General features: G+C 40.5%; 1 protein-coding gene across 1 annotated transcript in view; it reads left to right on the top strand.

The window, feature by feature from the left end:
* The window catches only part of DEPDC5 (DEP domain containing 5, GATOR1 subcomplex subunit), a 2513958-nt gene that overhangs the window by 355989 nt on the left and 2138544 nt on the right, over positions 1 to 19425 (top strand). The window contains exons 7-8 of the mRNA XM_044068865.1: positions 8044 to 8093; positions 18875 to 18944. Coding sequence (XP_043924800.1) covers positions 8044 to 8093; positions 18875 to 18944 — 120 coding nt within the window. The remainder of the gene's footprint in view (positions 1 to 8043; positions 8094 to 18874; positions 18945 to 19425) is intronic.

Raw genomic sequence — 19425 nt, 5'->3', positions numbered from 1 at the left:
TTCCCTTGAATTAATATTTCCTTATAATATTTGTATACCATATTTTCTATTTTCTTCTACTTCATCTTACTTTATTTCTCACATTCTTATCTTTTGTTTATAATTCTCTATTTTTTTCATTAAAATATTCTTGTGTTCTTTTATTTCTCATTCTTTCCCAGAATTACTTATATTTTTACTTAAATACATTTGTTGCTAATTTCTCATTTTTTTCATTTAATCATTTCCATACCTTATTCAAATTTAATGATGCAGCATAATATGTTGGGTTTATCATACCTTATACTCCTCCTATATTCATGCATAATACACCCCCTTTTAACAGGATTTAATCTTAATCCCTATATAAAGGAGAAGAGTATTTCTAATAAAAGTTTTTCATACATTGTAGGAATCATTCTCTGTCTCAGTGCCATTTACTTGAGTTTGAGTCCTAGCAACTTGATGAATTACAGATCCAAAAGGAAGTCTGTTCCGTGCTAGTCTGGCGAGGTCCTTCAGTGTCATCCCTATGGTTGTCATCAGTATGTCCGGGCATCAGGTTGCAGGTTGCCCTCTTCACCTGGTTCCTTTGATCTTCCCAAACATAATCTACTTCTTCAGTGATCTCTCTCTTCTGATGGTGTAACCAAAATAAGACAGTCATAACTTCAGTTGTGGTTTGAGTGACAAAGCCGATTTGATCTCTTCCAAAATTGATTTTTTAGTTCTTCTGGTGGTCCACGGCACGCACAGAGTCTTTCTCCAGCACCAAAGTTCAAATGAGTCCATCTTCTTTCTCTCCTGTTTCTGTAGTGTCAAGCTTTTGCATCCATAATTGCCGCTTTTGTTAAATATTTTTCTGCCTGTCATCTTTAAGTGTTTAAACTTTAGTGTTTAAACACTTTTTTAAATTCATGTAGTGTGATCTCTTTTTCAAATTTTCTATTAATTTAATCAGACTTTTGTACTTCCCATGTCTTTAAACTGTCTCTCTTTTTTACTAATACCTTACACTGATTTCCATAATTTGTTACTGACTTTTCCTTATATTACCTTCTTTGTCTTTCATTTCTCTCATTATGCTACTATTCTCCTTCAGTGTCTTAATTAGCTAAGGTGAAACAACAACTTTTCTTCCTTGTAAAACAAATATCTTTGCTTATATAGTAATTCTTTAATTTTCTCATAATTTTTCGTTTACATTTTTTTTTTCATAATTATCTGTGTTATTTTCTAAATTCTCCATGACATCTCTTTGTGTTTTAGCCTAGTTTGCTTTTCTTTTTTCTTTCTTTATTCTTCAATATAATAGGTAACTGTCTTTATATTTTCTTTTAAAAGCGATCCAGCATTCTGACCAGTTAACATAAAATGCTTTCATAGTAATATGATCCTTCCATAATTGAATGTCTTTCTTTTCTTCTTTTTCTCCATTTTCTTATTTCTTTATGTTCCTTATTCCAACCATATTGCCTAATGATCGGAGAAACCTGTTGAAGTAGTTTCTTCTTCCATTATACATATTCCTTCTGATACTAAGACATAATCGATTTCAGATTTTAAAGCACCTGTCCTGTAAGTCCTTGTTTTATTATTCCATATAGCCAATTTTCCACATTTTCACTTCCATCATTTTTTACATCTTTTCCTCTCTTCTTTCTTCTTAAATCGCAATTGAAATTTCCTGTAATTATTGTATTCATATTTAGAAATGTATAATCCACTATTTTCTGAAATAGATTCTCCCTTTATTTACGAATGATGTAAACATATATAGCAGTGATTCTATATACATTTTGTTGCTATCTTACGTCTATAATTGTTGATCTTCCCATTTTAATTAATATAACATCCAAAATTTTCACTACTCTTCTGTATAAAACTGCTATTCCTGAAAATTGTTCATTCACTTTGTTCCGCACTATTTCCCCATCCCATATTTTTTGTGTCTAATTTTTCTTCATATGTCAAAATTCTTATGTGGTCCAGAAAAATGATATCAACCTGACATTTGCTACACCATTCTAAAATTGCTATAGTTCTAGGAAAGTTTACTGAAATAATTCTTTAAATTTTCTTTTCCCTGTTTCCTAGTTTAGGAGATACCATCCTATACTAATATTTTATAAGAAGTGATTTTCTATCCTTTTCTTTTCCTTTATATTAATAGCTTGAAATTTTCCTTTCGTTCTTTTACTCTTCTACTAACTGAAGTCTTTTTTCCTGTTACCATTTCCAAGTTATATATTCTTTATCACTAACTTCTGATTCTATTTCTAATTTGTTTCCTTCATTGTTTTTTCAACATTTCCTTTTTAAGTTTCATCTGTTTCTATCTCAGCTTCAGTTATGTTTTTCTCTTTACTCTGATTTATTCTTTTTTCTTTACAATTTGTGTAAATATCCTGTTTTTTTAATTTATAACATTCAAGTTCACATTTTTTGCTTCATGTCCTGTTTTAGCACATATATAACATTTATTTTGTCACACTAACTTGTGTCCTTGTTTTTTACAAAAATAAGATGTCTTTGATTGTCCTCAATACTTTAGAGTGCCCCTGTTACTGTCAACATTTATAATACTAGGAGTATGTACATTTTTTCCCATTTCCTTTTTCAGAATGACATTGCAATCCCACGCCCCAGTACATAAACCCTGTTATCATAAACATTTCAAATGTCTATTTATTTGCGTATTTTTTTAAAATGTTCTTTTAAATTCTCTATTTTCTACTTGGGTTTGAAACTGTATATGAACTTTCTTTTTAGTTTTGCAAAAAGATACTTCTATTATATATTAATTCCAAGGATTATTTTGTCTTTTTTTCATGTTTATACAAAAATCTGTCCATACCTTGTACAGTCTCAAAGAAAATGTTACAAAATGTCTCTTTATTAATCAAAATAAATGCTCTTACCTCTTCTGTCTTTACACCCAAAGGTAAAATTACATTGTACAGTCCCTCGTATCTTTTTAACTTCTGATCTCTTTTGCATTGTATTCTTACCACAGATTTTCTTTTTACATTGTCCTGTTCTGTCTTTTTTTTTCTCCTGTTCCTTGTGTAGCTGATAAGGTCTCTGTGTACATTTTCTTTGTTTTTCCACTGCCTCCTTCCATCGTCGCTTCTATATCTCCTTTGTTTATTTTCTCTATAATGTCCCCCCTTGAAACCTTATTCTTCGGTTCACTTTGGTTTATCACGTCTTGCAACCCTCCCAATTGGAAGGTTGTAGCTAATCATTCCTTTCTGACTGTCTCCTTAGTCTGATGAAACAGCTTCTTCCGAATCTTCTACTTCTATGGTGTTTACTTTTTCCGAGCTGGCATTTGCTTCTGCTCCCTACTTTTAGTTTTCTGTCTTTTGCTCTGTCCTACCAGCTTCCTCTGTGCTAAGAGCGAGGTGTGTGCACATACTTACATACAGTAACACTGCAAGTGCCAGTAGTGAGCAGAGGAAGTCTGTTCCCTAACGCCCTGACCAAATTTCTCCTATTAGTCTAAATACCACCTCATGTCTCCCCTGAAAAGAATCTACTAGACTAGTTTGACTAAACCCAGTTAACAAAGGATAAATAAATAACAATGAAATACCCCCCTGACTGACTTGGAGGCAGATTTGCATTTTTTTAAGACCTCTGGCATTTTACCTTTCTCAAAAGATCAGCACCAGCATCTAATGTTTGTACAGATAGAAAATCTCATGGTAGAGGGAGTCAGAGAGAGTCTAGTAGAAAACAAAAGGGAACATGGAACAGCTGAAGGCTTTTTGTAGTCCTAAGAAAAGAGGTGTGCTGGAAAGTCATCTTAGATTTAAGACTGAATACATTTTTGGTGGTTCCAAAATTCAAGATTCTCTCATTACAGAATCTCTTAACCCTGATTGTTCAAGATCGCTTGTGGTGATGATGAATGTAAAGGACAACTGTTTACTCATCTCCATAGCAAAGAGCGATAGGCAGCTCCTAAAATTTGAGTTGGGAGGTCTTAATGCTACTTGTTCACATCCTTGGCCTTTGGTTTGTCTGGTACACTTAGGGTTATTGCAGAGTGCCTGGTTCCAGTAATTTGTTTTTGCAGGAAAAAGGGTGTTCACACTTGTATGTACATAGATGATTGACTTATCCATCTTTCTTCCCTACTTGGAGATAGTAAAGGCCACAGTGTTCTATTTCCAGGTTGCAAGACTGTCCTTGAACCTCCAAATGTCTTAGTTAAATGCAGCAAGGTATGTTAACTTCCTGAGAGCCTTTCTGGACATGGACAAGCAAAAAGCTTTCCTTCCACCATACAAGATCCTGTTTCTAATCCAATATTTCAGCAAGACTGCCAGTTGTAACCAGATTACTGCCAGGGAAGTCCTCAGAGTCTTGGGGTACATGTCTTACTTTATATTAATGGCTCCCTGGCAAGGTTGTACATGTAAAAGCTGCAGTGGTATCTTAGAAATAGGTGGTCCCAGCATGTGCTTTCCCTTCATACCTGGGTTTCCCTCATACCCTGCATCAGGAAGTAACTTGTTTGATAAATGCAGAAAATCCTAAACCAGATGTCAGTGGATTAGCATGTAGAATGCATACATTGGGCGCTGGAAGGGGCAGGTGACTGTGGGTTCTACTCCCACAGCAGATGCTTGGGTTAGTTTTGGCTGGGTTGGCATAATTGTCAAGGTCTTTCCCTCACACATGCAAGGTACCGGGTTTGATTCTGACATCCGAGTATTAACTAGGTTTATACATAGTCTGCAGACTATTAGCCTGTTGTTTACCTGTGAGCATCAGCTGTGATGAAGAGTGAGACCTTCAGAGCAGAGTGAAGGTTTTAGATTTTGACAACAGTGTCCTGCATAGGGAACCCACGTGGGTGGACCAAAGAGTTCAGGGGACTTGGGAAATAAACCTCTGAAAAAAATGCACATAAATGTCAGAGAGGTGATGATAGTTATTCTAGGCATCAGAGCTTTCAAGCATGTTTGGCAAAAGGGAACATGCTTATTATGACAGGCAATACCATGGTAATGTCGTAAATAAACAAGCTGAGGGAGGACTTGCTTCTGTTTCTCTGCAGACTAACCATGCAGGTTTTAGAACTGACACAAGAGGTGGGGCTGACATCCAGGACTTGGTATGTCTATTCTCAAATCAGCTTGGCTGGTCAGTTAAGCAAAATGTCCACTAGACTCAGTAGTAGACTTTTTTACTTAAGCAGAAAACAGACAGTTGAACAGTTATTGCACCTGGATATCAACACCACACACGAGAGGCCTGGGCAGCAGAATCCTTCTCCTTTTCCTGGTCAGGACTGTATCTGTATGCTTTTCCTTTCATTCCTGTAATCACAGTGTATAATAAAAGACCAGTGAGGAGGAGAACAAAATGTGCTTGATAGCACCTTTTTGGCCCAGGCAACATTGGTTCTTCCTTCTGCTGAGTGTGTCAATGGAAGAACAGCTTATGCTTTCTCAATATGTGGGCCAACTAATGCTGAACAGGATGTAAGCTATTCATTCAAGCTTGCAGACTCAAAGGTTGAATGTGTGAATTATTTTGCATTCTTTCTTGCCAAGCACATTTTTTCTTAAGGGAGGCAAGGAAACACAGCACAAGAAGGCCTTGCATAGTAAAGTGGAAGAGGTTTTCCCATTATTGTTGAGACAGAAGAAAGGGCCCAATATCAGTACAGGTGTCCCTAGTCCTCAAGTACCTGTCAAACCTATTTAAAGCAGGTACATGTTTCAGCCATCTCTGCTCCTGGACCCCCCCCCCCCCATTTCTCCCATTTGCTATTACATTGGTTCTGAAAGGGGTCCTGTATCTGAGGCCTCACAGAAAAGAGATCAGTCCACCTTGGGACCTTAGTTTTCTATTAGAAAAGTTTACTGTCTCTCTCCTTTTGAGACTTCTGCATCTGTCCATCATATATATATATATTTTTTTTAATCTTGGAAGACTTGCCTTTTGATAACTTTGACTTCATCAAGATGAATCTCCAAATTTCAAGCTGCTTTTTTCAGGGAACCCTTTCTGGTGTTCCGCAAGGACAGGGTGTTGCTGATCTGTTTAAAACTTCCTTCATGCCAAAAGTGGTCACTGAAATGTCATTAAGTAAAAGTTAAGAGATTCTTGTAATCCAGGGAAGAGTTTTTTATTTTTATGTTCTTATCGGTTGATAAATGGGATAGAACACTGATTTAAATGGACCATTTACACATTTTTCAAAAGGAATTTGACAGTGACTTGATTTAAGTGGCACGGTCAGAGAAAGGAATCCTTTGTGACTAATACTGACAATCAGTGATGCTAGTAGTGAGGAGGAGTGAGTCCCAAACTGGAAGTCATCTTCATTGATTTGATCAAGTGATTGCTAATGTTAATCTGAGACGAGAAGAAAAAGCAACTGAAGTGTAGAGCAGCTGCATTCCTTCAGAATGGCTGTGTTTCCCTGCCCTTTGTGAGACTGACCACCTCCAGGTGTGTGATGAAGACAATGAATCTTTGAGAAAAGTCTGCTAGAGTGAAGTTATGGAGAAGGTAGCACTTCCTGTCCAGACTTGAGGAATTTGTGTTATTTTCTTCATGGCTTGTACATCATTTGGAATGCATTTTGCTTTCCTCTACCTATTGAGGACTTAGAGTAACACTTCAGCAGCCCTTATTCATTGGTAGCATCCATTTCATGTTCAGCACTACATTTCTGGTTTCTGTTTCCTTGTTATCCAACTACTTTGATGATCATGGACTTGTGCATAGATGGTGGTGCTCACCAGTACCTAATCCTGGTTCTTTGATATATGCCAGGTGTGAAAGTTTCTAGAGCTGGAGATATCAACTTTCTCCGTGAATGCCTTGGAGAGTGTATGTCTAGTCCAGGAAATGAGACCAACAGCCGTACTGTTATATGAGCTTCAACCCATAAGGAGGCAGAAGTTATGTCTGACAGATGACTTGTTTTACATCTGCCTTAGTTGGCACAGTGTTCCTACATGTTCTCATGTACGAAACTGTTTTCCTGTCATAAGAATAAGACTAGAATTTGTTCTGACTTTCAGTAGAGGTTCAAAAAGAGGCATACACTGTGTCTGACATAGACTTCAGTCAGAGCTTCCTCGGGGGGGGGGGGGTCACAGTTTTCAGATGTATTTTAATATATAGAAGTGAATTGCACCTCGAAATGAGGAGCAAACTGTGTCTGACATAGACTTCACTCAAGGCATCCTTGCATGGCACAGTTTTCAGGGCGTTCTTGCGTAGCACAGTTTTCCAGGCATTCTTGCTTGGCACAGTTTTCCAGGCATTCTTGCATGGCACAGTTTTCCAGGCGTCCTTGCGTGGCACAATTTTCCAGGCATCCTTGTGTGGCACAGTTTTCTAGGTGTCCTTGTGTGGCACAGTTTTCTGGGTGTCCTTTCATGGCACAGTTTTCTGGGTGTCCTTGCGTGGCACAGTTTTCCAGGGATCCCCACGTGGCATAGTTTTCCAGGCATCCCCGCGTGGCACAGTTTTCCAGGCATCCCCGCGTGGCACAGTTTTCCGGGCATCCCCGCGTGGCACAGTTTTCCGGGCATCCTCGCGTGGCACAGTTTTCTGATGCATTTTAATATACAAGAATGAGTTGTACATGAGTAAGCTTGGTAACCCTCACAGCTTTGTTACCGTGCTTTTTTTCTTTTTCTTAAAGTCTTCATTAGGTTGGTCGCCTTCTTGGGTGAGGAATTTAGGAATGACTGTAGATACTAGTTTGATGTCATATCTCATTACCCATCATGCTGCAGGACACCACCAGGTACCTAGGTTTTTGTTGCTACAGATGAATGGCTGGCTGTAGTAGGACAGGCCTTGGGACTGGAAAGGAGAGATTCAATTTACCCCAGATATTTCAACTTCAGCAGTAGCTTCTTAAAGGGGTTCTACTGTGTTATTCTCCACCTTGTATGGCTTTACTAATCCAACCTCAGTTGTCAACTGTATTTTGTATCCTTTTACTAGACAAGGTTGTTTTATTCAGTAAACTTTCTGTTGCACTGAATCTGTTTTAGTCTCTTATCTTTGTTTTTTTAACAGGTCAACACTTGCGCATATATTACTCAGAAAGTGGAACTGGCAGGCATAAGGTGAGTTCTTGTATTTTGGGTTTTGAAGGGGAAAAGTGACTAAAATCATACCTAGAGCTGACCAGCACCAATATATATATATATATATATATATATATATATATATATATATATATATATATATATATATCAGTTGTAAAACTGTTAACAGCTAATACTTCATGTCACCAGCACTCAGGAACCATCAACATGTATTTTGCATTGAGACTTGGTACTTGTCTGGATTCCAGTTATGTCTTTTCTCTTTTGGTTTTGGTTTTGTAGTTTAATAGTCAAGACTCCCTAATCACTTGTGTAGCATGCACCTTTTGTCTTCTCACCATTAACAGATAATTGTTAGTAATTATGTTTATTATACTTCTGTTACTGTACGGTTTTGTAAACTTATGTATTTTTTGTGGAGTTTTTCTCCCAGGGTCTTTGCTGAAAAAGGCTTTGTGCCCTGATGAACTATCCCAGTAACACATATTAGCTAGCTAATTTAATGAAAACAAATACATAAATAATAAAGAAGGCACTTTTATTATGGAAGACTTGTAGATATTACAGTTATTCACTTTTTAACAGTATTTGTACCCCCCATTCTTTATCTGCCCATTTATTTCCTCCATCCCCTTGCATTTTAGAACACTATAAAGAATATGAGAGAGCCAGAGGTAAGGGAGGTTACCAGGCTAATGGCCCTGGGGCCCTTATAAGCCAAGTGTTTATCCCCAAAAAAAGAAACCTGAGTCAGCACCTATTGCCCCTGTCAGTGAGGGAAACAGGTGGAACCCCTGGGACAAATTTGTGGTTTCCCATCCACTCATCAAGGTTGCACTTGAAGAGGGTCAGCGATATACTCTGATGTGTATGGGAAGTGTATTCCAGAGAAGGGGCAGCCTCTGGGAGACAAACCTCTCTCTCCAGCAGCTTTTGTTGATGTCTTATATTAGATTTAGGCCTTTTGAGTGGGTAATGCATGAGGAGTTAAACTTATGGACATGGAGCATCTCTAGTGGGGCAGGATCTGAGATTGCATTGTAGGCAAGACCCAGATCATCCCTGAGCAATCTATAGAGTACCAAGTAAAGTGATAGTGATTTGAGCCTGTCCGCATAGGATAGGTGTTGGAGGCCATGGATTCTCTCTGTGAGGTATTTCTCTGACCTTTCCAGTTGGTGCAGATGTTTGGAGAGGTACATACCAAACAGAGTGATATACTCAATTGTTGGTCTAATGAGGGAGGAGCATAGAGAGGTAATAACCTCCTTTTTTCTGGATGCAGTCCCTTTACTTGTGAGATGAACAGAGTAAAAGGCTTTTCTGACCACTGCCACTACATGATGGTCGAATGTGAAATTGTTGTCAACCTGAGTACCCAGGCCTCTCAACACAGGTTGTGTACTTAGGGGGTTGCCGCTGATGTGGTAATCAGTAGGGACCATGTTTTGCCGAATGTTATGATGATACATTTTTTGGCATTTAACTTGAGGCCATGACTTTGGCACCAGTCATTAGTTGCTGTGAGACCCTCTTTCGCAAGGACTTCAGATTTAGAATGCTTCTTAAAACACACAAACAGACAGAGACACACACACATACACACACACACACACACACACACACACACACACACACACACACACACACACACACCATCTTATATAGCCCACTATGCTGGGCTTTTGTTCATGCACACATCTATATGCTGCCATTGAATCCGTGTTGTTTTTGGCATACAGCCAAAAGTTGTACATCATAAAGCCAGTGCTGTTTCAATATGCAACGCCATGAATTCCCGCTAGCTAATGGTGAAGGAGCACTGACTTTGGTGATGCTCAAAAATTGTTTGTAACTACACCAGTCAGTCCCTGTAGAGCAGTATTTATGTGGGAACACATTAATTTAGATTACAGGAGGAGGTAAACTAGGTAACATGCACTTTAAATGCAGTTAACATTATTCATCCTCTCCAGTCCTGTTTTCTCCCATGTTCTTAATCTGTGCCTTCTTCGGTCCAATGTAGTTTGTTTCCACCAACTGTTTGAATAGTCTCCTCCACAGTTCCACAGCTGTGTCAGTGAAGAAGTAATTTCAGACATCCAGGATGATGTTGGCCCCTACAATCTTCAGACATCCAGGATGATGTTGGCCCCTACAATCTTCAGACATCCAGGATGATGTTGGCCCCTACAATCTTCAGGCATCCAGGATGATGTTGGCCCCTACAATCTTCAGACATCCAGGATGATGTTGGCCCCTACAATCTTCAGACATCCAGGATGATGTTGGCCCCTACAATCTGCAGTTTGTGCCCTCCTTTCCTTCCCTTCCTGTTTTAGATGATCCCTTCCAGTGTTGTTTCTGTGAGTTAGGGTACCCTTTTGCCCCTCTTTTTTTGTCTTCAGTGAGAACAGCTGCATGTCTTCCATTCTGTAGTCCTATCCTTTCGCTCACTTCCCACACACCCATTTGGTGTCCTTGTGTTGGATTTCTTCCTGTGGCCTTGTAATCATTGTCATTGTATGACCTGCAGAAATGCACACTGTACTCAAGGTGTGCCCTGACCAGGGTCCAGTAGAGAGGGGACATTACATCTTTACTTCTGCAGTCTATTTCCCTGAGGATAACTCCCCAGCATTCCGTTACTTGCTACTACTGCCCCATCACTCTATTTCTGATGAACCTGGCTAGAATTGACCAATACCCATGATCCTTTTCTGCTCTGCTGTCATCATGCCTGTTCCTTCCAGCTGATGTTTCACACTCTGATTATTGTAGGTCAGGTTGCAACATATTCTTGGTACTTTTCCATTATCGGGGCAACAGGTTTAATGAGCACTTGGAATATTAACACGCAGTCCCAATGATTGCATTGCTGCTGCTGATGTGAGTACAGCCTTCACTTCCTCTGACAAAACATTTCAAGTGGAAATTATGAAACAAAAGGAATAATGTGCAGTTTTCCACAGACTGTATCCCATTCACATTGTAAAACACAATGGGTTAATAGTCCAAAAACTCCAGGTACGGTAACATGGTTTTCATAAACCTCCTGCTGTCCTCAAACTTTTCCTGTGTGGCTGCGGTGTTTCACTCCAGCAAGCACACTTCTCATATAAGCCATAATGCTACAACTTTTGAACTGTCACAAAGGAACATAAAAGTACACGCCTAAACATCAGACCATTTTTTACAGCTGACTGCCAGTTCTACCTGTCCTTGTTTGTTGCAGTTAAAAATAACAGTGTAGATCGACAAAGAGGAAGAAATTGGGTGAAGGATGCGACTGAAAAAGCTTTATGAAAAAGAATGGGCTGTTAACTTGGGGTGTGCGTGTACTGATTTTACGTACGTGCCTCTTTTTGTGGACGTGCTTTTTCTCTTTCTGTGGATGACGTTTATAGATGAGCAGGACTCAGTAAAAATATTAGCCTGGTTAAGCTTTGCTTCCATTCAGGGCTAACAACCATTTGGTTAAGCTTTGTTTCAATTCAGGATTAAATGCTGTGCGATCATTGCATGTTGCCCCGATAACGGAAAAGTACCATTTGCTTTAATGCGTCTTGCATTGAACCTTGGCTGCCACCTCACCACCATCTGGAGTGTCCATTCCAGATCCTCCTCATCTTCTTTTTCTGCTGCCCCTAACTTTGTGTCTTCAGTCGAGGCTGATTTTTTATTTTTGTCTTCCCCAGATATGTCTGCGTAAACGCAGTGAAGAGTACAGGACCCAGGACATCTATTCCGGTCAAATTTTCCCTTTTAATACTCACTCGAGGCACTGTGACTTCAGAGAGCGCACAGTTGTTGCATTCCCCAGCTTTTGCTAACATTGGAAAATCCTGTACCTTTGGAGGTCACAGTTGCATCAGTCCTAGACTCTCCCATCATGGGTTCATGCAGGAATTGGTGTAGGAACATTGACTGCATGTTTTGTGGTAGGTGTTCCCACTGCAGCCTCTACCAACACAATTTACTTGGTGCTGCAGTACCGTTGTCGCCTCACAGGGTACCCGCAGTGGTGGTGCTGCGGTAGCGTTGTTGTCTCACAGTAAGACGCTGTCTGGTTCAGTTCTCAGCTAGAGCATCTTCTGCGTGGAGACATGCATGAATGGGCATACCTTCATTGAAGGTTGTGCGTCAGGGCTGGTAACTCTGCATGTAAAAATCAACTACCAATCATTAGCAGACCGGACTTCCACTGTGACAACCCATAAGCCGAAAGACCCACACAGTAATAGTGGTTGTGAGTGACTTTGCAACTACTGGAGTTATAGCCTGTCTTTAGTTAAATCATTTTTTTTTTTTGACGATCCTGAAAAGCCCTGTTTGCAGCCTCTGTGTGAGGGATGTGAATTACAGTTTGTTCTTGGCTGAGCAGAATGTCTGTTTGCAGTGTCTGTGTGAGGGATGTGAATTATAGCTTGTTATTGGCTGAGCAGAATGTCTGTTTGCAGTGTCTGTGAGGGATGTGAATTATAGCTTGTTATTGGCTGAGCAGAATGGCTGTTTGCGGTGTCTGTGTGAGGGATGTGAATTGCAGCTTGTCTTGGCTGATTACTTCAGCCAGACTAATATGCTGCTGTCCGTTAATGGTGGTTTTATTAAGACAAACAAATATTTTAACATATGATGACGTCCTTCCATTTCACTGTTTGAAATATTCATTATAATAGGGATCACCTGTCAAGGGTGGCCCAACATCCATCCAGTATACCAAAGCCTTTAGGTTGCTTTAAAGTACTCTGTTTTCACATGTATACTCATTGTGTGGCATAGAGCTTAAAGCCGACATCCGGATGTACCATCTTTAGAACTCCTTTTCCGCCAGTCAAATGCCAGCTCGTGATCGTCTGTGTGAATACCTGTTCCTTTGCTTGTTCACTGAGCCTTTTCTGATAAGTGTCCTGTTGGGGTTTTTTGATCTTATCTTTTGTATTGTTGCTTGTGTGGTTTCATGTCATCCATTAGGGGTAAATGCCAGTGTGGGAGACAGATTCCTCATAAAGACAGTCATGAGCAGTGCTCATTTTGTCTTGGCGCTTACCACAACCATACATCCTGTTCAGTTTGTCAGGTCTTTGTTCCTAAGACTCTCCATAGTCGGCTCTCATCTTTGACCTTGTATTTGGAGAACCAAAGTCTTAAGCTTTTAGCTAAAGAAACAATGGAAGGAACTTCCTGCTCTGAAGGACAGCCGTCCATGAGGAAGGTGGTCAAGAAAGCTAGGTTGGATTTTTCTGCTGTGCAGCCTTCGCTGGATATCTCTCCCAAGGCAAGTGAAAGCCTTTAGGATCACCTGGCTCTACTGTTGGATCCAAGCGGGCCTCCGAAATGGTCGTGGCAGAAGAATCTAACATCACGCACATCCTTGGTGTCCTTGCAGACATCCGCTTTGGACATTCATGAGGAGCCATGGCTGATTATTTCTGAGGGGGCCTAGGGGTGTTCCTCAGATTTTTGGTCAGAGAGGAAGTCCCGATTACTATTACTGAATGCCATCTGGGATCTGAGCCTTCTAAGTTTTATAAGGTGGACGTCCCCTTGAAGAAAAAGCATAAGTACAGTTCTTCATCTCCTAAGGACCAACAGAGTGAAAGGCAGAATTTCACTCAGGGGTCGTTTAATGCTTTGATGGCTTTGAAACCTTCTCATGGCATTTCTATTCCAGCTCCCCTTTGGTCTTCTATTCCCGTTAAAAGACCAAGGGAACAGGATTCTGCTGAGGAGGAGGTGGATTCAGATGAGGAATCCCTAGTTTACTCATCTCGTATTCCCTCTCTGTTAGACTGTGGGCCTGAGGAAGAGGAATGTACTAGTCCTGACACTCCTTTTGAGGAAATTTCTTTTCGGGACACAATCTCCAGAATAATGAAGTTGTTTTTTAAATGGGGTTGTGCCCAGGTTTCTGAGGTACAGCAGAGGTATTATGAACTCCTGAAAATAGACTCTCCTAGACATTCTGCTGTTCCTCCTGTTTTGGCTGCTTTGCCGGATGTCTTTTGTACCCCTGCCCCCCAACAAACCCAATAGGTTTTATAGGGTGTCTGAGGACTGTACGTTTCTGTATAGATGTTCTTCTGATGACCCTTCTGTGGTGTTTGTGGATTCTGACAAGCCATCTCAGTTGCTGCTTTTTGCTATTTATTTATTGGGATTTGTTTACCGGGAAAGTCCACTGGGCCAAAAGAAACCATTTTCAATGGAGGCCCTGAGAGAAAAGCTCCACATGGCAGTTAGTATAACAGTACATAAAATTCAAAACAGTAGATACAAGTAATGTTAACAAAAAGGAGTTGTGTGTAAATACACACTTTGTACAGATTTATACCATTGTAAGTTGCATATTGATCAAATGAACATATCATTATACATTTAGAGGTAGTATGGAGATAAAGGCAGTCATTTAGCAGTATTTACAGGATGTTCTGAGAGGATAAGCAGAATAGTGCAGGGTGTGGAGTAACAGTGAAGGCATAGATAGATAGTAAGGCAAGGATAGAAAATAATACAAAAAGATGTATGTGTTTTGAGTAGTGATGAAGGAAAATTTGTAGAGGTGAGAATGTAAATTAAGGTGAGTATAACTTAGGGTGTGGGGAGTCAGGTTATGGGTGCATGAGAACTGAGGCATCTGCATTGCCAAAGGGTGGAGAGGTAATGCCGCAGAGAGTTTTTGAAGGAAGAGATGTTGGAGGTTCTGAGTTACTTTCTTCTGATAAAGATAACAGAACTATGGAACGGCAAGGTAAGAAGTTTTTACCTCTGCTACCTTAGCTTTTAGGGCGGTCAGTTGTCAGACCTATATGTCCAGGTATATTTTGGCTGTTGTTTCCCAGGTGTGACAGGTAATTTCTGATCTCCTAGACTCTGAAAGGAAGTCTTCTGTTCTTTCCCTCTTAGGGACTTCTTCCCAGGCAGCTCGTCATTCCACCATGTGTAGTTATGATGCAGCAGATGCTCCTGATAGGGCTGCTGCTTTTGGTCCTGCGATGAGGAGATATGCCTGGCTTTAGCTTCAACCTCTGCCTGATGATATTAAGGCTAAGTTGATGGATTCTCCTCTGGATAACAAATACTTGTTTGGTGAAGCTGCTGCTGATTTGTTTAAGTCTCTTCCGGATAAGGACAAGGGCTTGCAAGAACTTAAACATGTTTTTGTTTCTCCTGTACCTGCATTTCAGAGAAATTAGCCCAGTAAGCTAGCCATTGTTTCTTGGCAGTCTCACCCTCCCCTCAAGGGTAAGAAGTGTGGGAAGCAAGTTCCTCCTGTTAAAGCTACCCAGATTTCTGTGAACCAGAAGTCTCTTTTTCCTGACAAAACAGGTGCTGTCTGATGATCCTGTTCTTCTCAGCTAGATTCCTCTTTCACCATCTTTCCCTTTCTGTGTGGTTAAGATTACTCAGGGCTCCTGGGTTCTATCCATTTTCTGCCAAGGCTGTTTTATGGTCTGGAAATCTCTTTCTCCCTTTTATGAGAATTCCTCAGCCCCCTCAGAAACAGTTGCACTTCTTTCCAGGGGTGCTTTGTCATCTGTTGACTCAGGGAACTATTCAGAAAGTTCAAGTTTCCCAAAGGTGGAGGGGGTTTTACTCCAGAATGTTTTTGGTGCACAGAAAGAGGGCACCTGGAGACCTATTCTGGACCTCTCTCATTTAAACATCTTTCTGAAGGTTCCCTATTTTCGAATGTTGTCCCTTCAGACTTTGTTCCCTCGGGCTTGTATGGTGTCTTATCTCCATATCCCAATTCACCTTTTCAGGAACTTTTTACATTTCTCTGTTGCTTCCTGGCATTTTCAGTACTCTGCTTTGCCCTTTGGCCTTTGTACTCCCCGGAGTTATTCACCAAATGCCTTGCTCCTGTGATTGCTTTTTGCAGGCTAGGGGGGATCCAAGTCTTTTCCTACTTGGACAACTTCCTGTTTCAGGCATCCTCTCCAGAGACATTGTAAAATCTCCATTTTGCAGTTTCCCCTCTGCAGAGCCTGGGGTTCACTATCAATTTCAAAAAGTCCTTTCTAACTCCTCCTCAGGATCATGTATTTCTGGGGTGTAGGATCCAGACACTTCCTATGCTGGTATCCCTGCCTCCTCCCAAGACCTTCACTCTCATTTCCTTTTTTCAATCCCTTCTTCCTCTACTTACAGTCATGGAATTATTGAGAGCTCTGGGGTTCATGGCTTCCTGCATTCCTATGCTCCCTTTTGATAAACTCCACATGGAAAAACGTCAGTGGTGTCTAAAGCCAGTTTGGTTTCAGCATTCTCATCCTTTCAAATTTTTGTTTCCTCCTCTTTGTCTCAAGCAGCAACTTCAGAGGTGGATTCAGCAGCTGACCATCACTCCAGGTCTCCCTTTTCATCCACCTCTTCCATCTCTAGAGCTGTTCAGAGACTCCTCAGACGTGGGATGGGGAGCAGCATAAATGTGCAGGGAGTCTGGTTACCTTCTCAAGAGGAAGAACACATCAGTGTCAAAGAAATGAGAGCTTCTGGTGGTTAAGTTTTTTATCCTCTCTTCTCCCCAGGACCTCTCAAGGTGTTTACAGACAATACCACAGTGATGTGGAATGTCAGCAAACGGGGGGGCGGGGGGGGGCAAAGTCTTAACTTCTTTGCTGGTTGGCACTCCTAGTGTGGGAACTAGCTATCCAATATTAACTGACTCTTCAGGCAGTGTACATTCCCTCATGGCAAAACTTTGTGACAGACTCTCTGAGCAGGTCCATAACTCAATCCCATGAAGGGATGCTTCACAAAGATGTATTTCTGGACATTGTCCACCAGTGAGGTACTCAAGTGGATCTTTTTGCCTCCCTCTGAACAGACAACTTCCTCTATTTTTGTGTCAGAATCCCGGGTTCTCTGGTTTGGAATGTGGACACCTTCTGTTTTTCTTGGAAGGGGATGTTTCTTTATGCCTTTCCTTTCTTTCCCCTCATTCAAAATGTCCTTTTCTAAATACAACAGGATGCTCCCAAAGTCTTGGTGACTCCCTTTTGGCTGCGACAGCATTGGTTCCCTCTTTTTCTGCATTTAGCCAAGGGCAGTCATCACAAGTTACCTCACACAAGAGAAGAGATCTCTCATCAATCCTTACATGTCCATTCGTTATCTTACACTGTGGGTGATGGTGTCCATTCGTTATCTTACACTGTGGGTGATAGTGTCCATTCTTTATCTTACACTGTGGGTGATGGTGTCCATTCTTTATCTTACACTGTGGGTGATAGTGTCCATTCTTTATCTTACACTGTGGGTGATTAGGATTTTGATTCCACATAGATACCTTTCTTTCTGAGGACATTGCTTAGGGTCCTGCAGGGGGCCAGGAAACCCACTACTAGAAAATCCTACTTGTCCAAATGGAAGAGGTTTTCTCTTTGGTGTCTTTCTCATAACCTGGGTCCACTTTTCTATGTGAGCTGTTCAATGCTAGGTTGGCTTATTCTTCTGTAAAGGCCCACTTATCAGCTGTTTCTGCTTGTCTGCCTTTAGCGTCTAGATTTCAAGGTAAACAATTCCATAAAGGCGTCCTTCATATTAGGCCTCCCAGGAAGCTTGTTCCTTCTCCCTGGTATTTTAATTTTGTTTTAGAAAAATTGGCTAAGGCTCCTTTTGAGCCTGCAGCTTCAGCTTCCTTGCACCATTGCTCTTGGAAGTCTGTACTTTTGTTGGCCCTTACTTCTGCCAGACTGGTGTCTGAGCTTCAAGCCCTTATGGCTTGTCCTCCTTTATTGGCGTTTTATAAGGACAGGATGTCCCTTCGTAATAATCCTACTTTCATGACCAAGGTAGTGAATGAGTTGTCACTTAATCAGTCTATTCATTTGCCCACTTTTTTCCTTTCTCTGCAGTCTGCCAGTGAGAAGGTGCTGCACTCATTGGATGTGCACAGACAACTCAGATTTTATTTGGATAAGACTAAGACTTTTTGTAAATCTGATCAGCTCTTTGTTTCATTTCATCCTAGGTCCTTAAGATTGGCTGTGTCCAAGCAAACTGTATCTTCTTGGATTTTTAAAGCCATTTTTTTTTTGTTCTTCCTTTTATAGTAAGATACTTCTTTCTTCTTTTAAGACTCATTGTGCTAGAGCTGTGACTTCCTCTGGTGCTTTTTTTAAGGGTTTGGATACTAACTGTATTCTTGAGGCAGCTACCTGGACTGCCGTGCATACATTTTCTAAGCACTGTAAGTTGGATGGAATTTCCAGAGCTAGAGCTGGTTTTACTAGGGCTATCCGTCATGGTTTCCTAGAGAGCTCTGCTGATCATTCCTCCTGCTTTGCTTATTCCTGAGATGTGGTGCTCTCCCTATTGTAATGGATACTGCAACAATGAAATGGAAGGACGTAGTACAGTTGTGTAAAATCTTGCCATGATGGTAGATGTCCTCCTCTTCTTCACTGTTGCATTAATCACTCCCTCCTTCCTCAAACCTGGTGCATTTCTCTTCTGGATGTACTGATTACTTTTTCTCCTCGGACTGATGTTCTTACTGGCACTCTCAGTTCTGAGGATGGTATATCCGGACGTCACTTTTATGGCCCTATACTATGTGAAGAGCATACATGAGAGATGCATGATGTACCTTAGAGCAACCTAAGGGCTTTGGTATACTGGACGGATGTTGTGTCATACTTGGCAAGGGATCCCTATTGTAATGAATACTACAACAATATGGAGAGTCACATCTACTGTTACGGTAAGATTTTACACAACTGTATGTTTATTGAAGATCGTTGATTCTTATGCAATGTATTCATGCCTGTTATTTCAATTTTTATTTTCAGAGCTCAAGCAAGTGAACTGTGGGTTAGAGGTGAGAAAGTTACTTGTGGATATATCAGTGAAGACACCAGGGTGAGTCAAGTGTTTTTTTTTATAAACATATTTATTAAATCATAACTAAAACAGTGATGGAGAGGCACATACATTTAATGTAAAAGACAACAAACCATAAACGTTTTTCGTGCAATGTACACATTTCTTTTTTATTAATTATCTTTCACTACAGCATAACATAAATTGTCCAGTTCTTCCTGAACATTGTTTTGTATGTATTGTTTCTACAGATTCTATTTCTTTCTGTGTAATTTGCACTTGCCTTTTTCTAATGATTCCACCTCCACTCCTTTACAATATTTAGTGGTTCTGTTAGTTAGTTTAGATTTTAAATTCCATTTTCTAGTACTTTTTTGGCAGCGTTGGCTCAGGTCATATCAGTAAAGACTCCTGTTGTAAGTAGCCGTGAGTAGCCCATCATTCATATTGCAGTATATTGCATTTGTTGCTGTGCGTAAAGCAGTGGTAGTGCTTTAGGCATTATGAAAGCCATGTGGGC

This window comes from Protopterus annectens, chromosome 4.part0, assembly GCF_019279795.1.
Source record: "Protopterus annectens isolate FY-2018-M chromosome 4.part0, PAN1.0, whole genome shotgun sequence".
In the NCBI taxonomy this organism is placed as follows: domain Eukaryota; kingdom Metazoa; phylum Chordata; order Ceratodontiformes; family Protopteridae; genus Protopterus; species Protopterus annectens.
Note: the sequence above shows the minus strand (reverse complement) of the source record. Positions and strands in the feature narration are given on the sequence as shown.